The sequence below is a fragment of the Pundamilia nyererei genome, unplaced genomic scaffold (assembly GCF_000239375.1).
Source record: "Pundamilia nyererei isolate P.nyererei 1_Seehausen unplaced genomic scaffold, PunNye1.0 scaffold00262, whole genome shotgun sequence".
In the NCBI taxonomy this organism is placed as follows: domain Eukaryota; kingdom Metazoa; phylum Chordata; class Actinopteri; order Cichliformes; family Cichlidae; genus Pundamilia; species Pundamilia nyererei.
The window spans coordinates 661,168-668,417 of NW_005187663.1; the positions used below are offsets into that span (position 1 = coordinate 661,168).

The 7,250-nt window shown below is 39.5% G+C and overlaps 1 protein-coding gene across 1 annotated transcript in view; it reads right to left on the reverse strand.

Moving 5' to 3' along the window:
- Positions 1 to 88: 88 nt before the first annotated feature.
- gpr135 (G protein-coupled receptor 135) overlaps positions 89 to 7,250 on the reverse strand; it is a 30,693-nt gene continuing 23,531 nt past the window's right edge. The window contains exon 2 of the mRNA XM_013915170.1: positions 89 to 2,466. Coding sequence (XP_013770624.1) covers positions 1,122 to 2,466 — 1,345 coding nt within the window. The 3' untranslated portion in view covers positions 89 to 1,121. The remainder of the gene's footprint in view (positions 2,467 to 7,250) is intronic.

The following is a 7,250-nucleotide window of genomic DNA, read 5'->3' on the forward strand; positions in this document are numbered from 1 at the left end:
GAGTTTTGCAAAAGTGACTTAAGTATTGAGACGTGTGTCCTAGCGTCTGTAAAAAACTGTAATAAGACCCTTTTTCTTTTCTTTAGTATTTTAATTTTATGGACTTTAAAACATCAGTATTTCAGAAGCTGTACCATCATTGTACACAAATGTTTGTAGATACCACATGCTGTTTAAATTTACAAGTGTGCATTATTCAGAAGTTCACATATTTTACCTTCGGAAAGTACTTTTGAGGTCAGTGTTACACCGGCTATAGCCGGTGAAGAGCTGACAGGCCACGCAACAGGAGGCTAATGCCTACTACCTATACTCAACTATCAATTTTATTATAACACTAAATTCATCACAAGAGAGGCTTAGAGGAGAAATCAGTCGTAGAATTATTTACTGAATATGTTGTGTTCACAATCTAGCAGGCTCACATTGTGGTTTATGAGCCATTGTTACTGCATGGCAGTAGTATGCCGCGTGTTAACGGGCGCATTAACAGGCTTCTGCAGAGTAGCAGTTTGATAGCCAGCTCTGTAATGAATATCTTTTTGAAGCATTTGTGGAAAAATGCCGCAATGCTACTTCCTGGTCTGACTGACCTATCAGTGGCTCCAACTAAAGTCATGTTGGAGCCACTGATAGGTAGGGATATTAGGAGAGTGGCATCTAATTATGTTGCTTTAATATGCTAAACAAACAATAGACAATGTTAATTTGCTGGTGAGGACAGGGAAAATGACGTGAACAGTACATATGCTGTGTGGCACATTTAAGATTAAGAACAGATATAAAGATGTTCAAACTCAGACATGAGCTATTTTGCACCCTTTAGCATTCTGTGTCACAGAACAAGAACATACTCATTTCAGTCAGTTTAAATGAGTATGTTTGAGAAGACCTAATGGTATCATCCAAGATGATACTTGCACAGTGTAAATATGATCATTTTAGTATGAACAACTCAAATTGTTCTTTGTGTTGTTCATACCTGGAGCACAATGTTAATCATAAACATAAGTTTTGGTCTCAGGAGTCATACACAGTATCAAGTCTTTAAAACAAATCTTGATTCATAGCAATAACACTTATGATGAAACCAACTCTTAGATAATGCAAACTCTACAATCTCAAAGGCTCGTGTCAGGTCTCTTTGTCTTTTGAGCGCCAACTGAGTTTGGCAGTGATGCAGTATTTTGCTGAGTGTCCTTACAGAAGTACACAGCAGGGTTTTTACAAGCCCACATTGACACTTCTCCTCCCCCTCCTGTTTTTCCAGGACTCGAAGTCAACAGCTGGCTGTTAAGCCCTGCGCGACTCAGGTAGCGATCTTTTATCCTCTCTGCATTGTTAAACCGGGCCTCGTGGTTCTGAGTTTGGCTGGAGAGGTATGCAGCAATATTTCTGGTCCGATAGCCCTCCTCTCTACTGCGTCCCAGTAACATGGCTATATTTGGGTTCCTCAGAGCATAGATCAGAGGGTTAATGGCTCCATTTGCCCAAGCTAGCCAAATGGCCACTGTGTCCATTGCAGGATTAAATGTGTAGTCCCCTATAGCAGTAACTAGCCCCATTAGACAATATGGCCCCCGGCAAAAAATAACGAAAACAATCATCATCAGAACTGTGGTGGCTGTTCGCATTTCACTGTAAAATCGAAGTAAGTATGCATATGTGGTCACAGGCCTGACTCGTATTTCTGAGAGCCGAACAGTCTTACAAATGTTGTAATGGCAAAAACACATCAGGCAAAAAGGCAATAAATAACATACAATGATCAGACAGATGCTATAAGCTGTTCCCATGAGTGAGGTGCCAGAGTGGAACACATACATGCAGTGGTAAAAACCTTGCTTGTGGATTTCTTTAGGTGTTCGGATTACCAGATACCAAGGCAGAGAGAAAATGACAGCAGTTATCCACACTGCAATCAATAACTGGGCTGCTTTCTGTCTGCCTATTTTAGCCTGTGGTTGTCTGACAATGGAATAGTACCTATCAAAGGATATCAAAGTCATTGTCAGGGTGGCGATAATACCAAAGCAGGTGTTCAAACACCCATTGGCAACACAGAAACGATCCCCAAACATCCAGACTCCATCCTTACTGAAAAGCATAACAAAAGAGAATGGCAGACACAAGACAGCCGTGAGGAAGTCCGATAGCGACAGCGACATGATAAAAGCATTAGTCACTGTTCGAAGTTGCCTGTGCTTGATGATAACGACGACAACTGCTGAGTTACCAAGACAGGAGAGAAGGAATACAGACAGCAGTATCAGTGCCTGAGCTGCCACTATGATTCCATGGAGAACAGAGTTACTCTCAGCAGCACTCAGCACAGACGGGTTTAGTTCCTGATGGGTACGACCAAATTCACTTCCTCTTTGGTCTTTATGGTCTGACAGGTTTCCTGTGGTTTGCACTATGGTCTCTGTAGCGGCAGCCATGAGGTTGGTCACCATGGAAATAACCCTAAAGAACAAGATGGAGAAATTATTGTTCAAAAAACTGTGGACACAAAGTTTTCACTGCTGCAACCAGGTTTCTGTAAGGCAGAGTAAATCGATGTGTTGATCAATTATTAATCATTTACTAACAGACTTGGAGGAGAGACCTAACATGTAATAATCCACATTTCACTGTTTTACTCTTTGGTTCAGATGTGGATACTGGATTTTTATGTTTAAGTTGTTTTTGCTGGTTTTTAGTTTGGTTTTTGTCTGTTTGGGAGCTGACACAGTCTCAATGGAGATGGGGTTTTGGGGGGGTAGCAGGAGGAGATAAGCTGCAGAGAGGTGTGTAAGGCTGAGTCCCAATCCAGCAACCGCACGCATTTTGAGACCTATTACGTCACAGCGTCGTGACGACGGCTCTCCCAATCCGAAGTGTACTCCAAATGCGCCGTCGATTTCCCCAAATTTGAAGTGTGTTCCGGTGTACACTTCATGGTCCCATATATCCCACAATGCAGCGCGCGGCGGTGAGTGTGGATAATTTTGCCGGAAAAAAAAAACAGCGGAAGAGGGGCGGCCGAAGAGTAAAGTTTTAAAAGTAAGTACTTAATATCACTTATTTATGTGCGAATGTTTAATAATGTAGAACATTAAAACATTCCTGTTGGCCACATGTCGGCAAAGTTATGTGACTTTAGCGATGTTTGTACTAACTTGGGTTTAATATATATTCTGAGCTAAGTTGATCTATAGTGTTACATCATATTCTATAAGGATGTTATGTGTTTGTAGACTTTCTGCCCAGTTTGACCCATTTAGCAGACGTCAGCCTGTTTAAGGCTCTGATATCTATTCTGTGTGACTTACAGCAGTTATGACATGGTCTGATTTTCTCACCCAATAAAGGAATATTTAATACATCAGTCTACTCTTCATTCTATCAGACACAGTTATCACAGCTCCTACATTTGCTTTTTACACATATGTCAGATTATTATTATTGTCAGATTATTATGATTTATTACTGCTGTAATAAATGAATATAATATTGGCCATATTATATGTAAGTGAGATTTGAGAAAAGTCAGATGACTTTAGTCTAATGAACAACATTAACTAATTGTTATTTACTAACTAATCTTGAAATGACAGTTCAGCACAGAAATGAAGCCCAACAATCATGTTTTACAGTCCCGTGGTCTCAGCCTCAGATACTCAACTAATCACAGTGATGTCATAAAAAAAATGAATAAACAAAAAAACATCTTTCTCCTTCATTTCTGTCACACAAAGCTGTATGAAACGTTTCTTGTAGTTAGTATCAAGGTTGCTAGGCAACCTGAGCAGCGTGACGAAGGCCAGACCGTCCCATTTCACAAGCCTTGCACTTCCACACTTCTCATACTACAGCGTGCGGTCGCTGGATTGGGACACAGCCTAAGACTGAAACTCTGTTTCCTGGACTCTGGATAGTCTTTTTTTTTTATTCTTTTTTTTTGGGGGGAGGGTCATAAATTTGGCCAGATTTCTAGAAATGGGATGTGGGATGGATGCCATCTCTCCTAACAAGACCAGGTTTCCTCCAGAAAGTTTCCCAATTATCTGTGAAGCCCACATGGTTTTTTGGAGACCACTCAGACAGCCAGCAATTTAAGGAGAACATGCGGCTAAACATGTCACTCCTGGTCTGATTGGGGAGGGGACCAGAGAAAACGACATTACTATTACAGAGCCTGTTGAAATAAACTGAATCTTTAGAGCAATTGATGAAAACCTGTAGCAGAAATTGCCAAAGAAGAAATTGGAATTAGGTGTTAAGTATAAAATCTGCAAACAAGTGGGACCAGATGGTTTTCAAACTGAGTTGTATAATTACATTTTTTTTTGTTAAAGCATTATATAAAGACTTTACACTAGTCCTGGTCAAACAAAAAACTGAGAAATGGAAGGCAGGGTATATAACATTAATAAAAAACCAAAAAAAGCTTTTCTGTCTTTAGGTGCAAAGAAGGCCTTTGAAAGGTTTCACATGGCCTTACATTAGATCAACAAATTATTTTGTTAAATATAAAGAAATGTGAATAAAACTAATTAGCAACACTATAGTTTAATTTGATAAAAAAAAATTCATGTTTAACAAGCGTTATTGTATTTTTGTTTCATCCCCTGGGTGAGCTGTTGTAAAAGGCCTGAATGTGTCACTACACCACTAATAGCAGTCAGTTCTAAGAATTCATATCAGTTCTGTCGATGCCGTTGGTTATCGGTGCTATTCCTTGTGTAAATGGAGTGCATCAGTAACTTTCTGCTCTCGATTCACTCAGTTGGCTGCTGCATTTTGGTGACAGTCTCATGCAAATTTGCACGGGTGTTTATTTCTATGAAGGCATAAAAGATGGAAAAGGCACACTATCCTGCAGGCCCGTCCTCAAAGGCAACTCTGTTAATGAAGGAAGGAGAAAAAAAAGCCACATCCCTTGCTTCAGACACAGTTTTAGATTAGAGTCTCTATGTTGGTTTAATGATTGCTAAAGTAGCTGCTGGTAACTCATTTAATCGTGGTCTTTATTCTCACTGTCTCCAAGACCATCAACACGGGAAAGGAAACCACATGGACCACGCCACTGTTACACTGGCTGCTTAATAGTGGTATGGTCCATTTTGTTGGACATTTTTTGTTTGTAAATAGCTCTGTGAGCACTCCATGCCTGCTGCCTTTCTGTCTTTACGTAAAAGCCATTTCAATAACGCTCCACAGTGACCTGCATGAAATAAAGCCCAGCTTTAAGGACTATGACCTCATTGAGTGGTTCTTAGATTGACTCCAGGAAAGCATCATCAGTACATATTCTTGCCGTTATAGCCTTCCTGTTATATGAATCTGTTTTAGCTGTTACACAACACAGAACAACTTCTTTACAAAAAATATGCACGATGCAAAAAAGAGCAATAAGGACACAATGTTTGGGATTGTGAACACACAAATAAACCTTTTTTGAAACCACAAGTTATGAAATTCATGAATTTAGTACAATTTAAAACCACACAGGTGATGTTCAAAACAAGAAATACTATGTTTCCAAGTAATATTCAGAATTTATTTAAGAATAGAGAGGGAAGGTACGGCGTGAGCAGAAAATGCCATTTAAAGCAGCCATGTGCAGCCAACGCTCTTAAAAACGTGCATATCAGTTTGTGGAGTGACTTTGTCGAACAGCCCAGACAAAGACATTAAAGAAAGTAAAAATATTGCACAATTGAAGATAAATATAAGCAATACATATTTTATGTGTATAAAAATCAAAGAGATTAGGTATTCACGTTATGAGCTGTGCTATTGTATAGAATGAGAATATCATTATATTGGTGATATGAAAAAGTATTTGTCTGTAGGTTCAAAGATGTATCTGTACACATGGATGCACATCTATGCATTTGTATATGTATATTTGTATATAGTAACCATTTTAATTAAGAAATTGTCGACAAGCTTATCTGGATAAGCCTCCTGCTCCGTTTTGTTTTAGTTTTGTAGATCATTTTGTTTGAGATGTTTTGCATTTCCTTTCTTTGTTTATAAAGTTTATACAGTAAGAAAGAACTTTCTACAGAATCAAACTGGGATTCACTGTTTGATCAAAACTGTAAGATGCTAGTTCAAAGTGGAGCCACCTGTTGCCTGTTTTTATTTAATGCATTAATAAATACACATAATACACATTTCAAATTGAAATGCATATCTGTCGATGAGTTTGTGCTTCCCTCTGTTGTGTTTTTGCTTCTTTTTTTTTCATATTGGTAACTTTTTTTAAAGTATACCCCCGTAGCTACAGTGATTTGGAAAAGACATAACTTCTAAGGTAGTGTTGGAATATTAAAAGAAAATCTGTTTACTATACTACAAAGCTAGTTAGCAGTTGTACCCTTGTGCTATTAGAAACAAAATCTTTAATTAAACATCATTAAACTGAATATCAGCTAAATGCTTTAGTCCTCACCTGTTATGTTTTCCTCCTATCTGATAAATAGGCGGGCTGGTTCACAGCCTTGTACGTTTGAGGTGCAGCCATGTCAATAGTCTAAAGCTCGCTATTTGCTTGTGAAGTCTTTATTTGTTCAGTCTTTTCCTCCTTTTACCTCAGTCGTTTTCTTACACTGTCCACACAAACAAGCGATGCCTTTGTGTTAGTCATTTCGCTCCAAACGCCCGTTATACGGATGTGTCCTGAGCTGTTTTCAGCAGAGTCCATCGAGCCTTTTCCTTGCTCTGATCCTTACAGCACACAGCAGGCTCCATATCCAGGAAAACCATCACACGTCCGTCCAAAAGCACCTACGAGCAGTCCTAGGCATGTGCTAGATCATGATGTTGAGATGTGGGCCTTTCCAAGCCTTTGTATGGAGAACAAATTCGGTCTATCTTCTTCTTCTATCACCGTTGTGTTCAGCGTCGCTATGAAAAAATTAACTCAAAAAATCAAATAAAATAAATCGTCGGAGGAAGACCACCGTAGCCATGTTGTTGGTTGATTTAAGGACGGTGTTAATAAACTGAGACCGAAGGCGCAATAAACGGACTGTAAACGAACAAAGCTTCAAGCGAGAGCAGGACGGCTCCAGCATCCATCGCGTCTCTCAGCCTCTACCCATCTCTCGCTCACTCACTCGAAGAAGCCACGCCTTGTTTGAACGTGCTCAAAACTTGGACCGAGGTCTCATAAAGTTGCTATGGCAACCTGTGTGCAATTTTGCACCATCTGAGCCCATACATAATGGCATAATTATCAGAGGCGAAATACACGC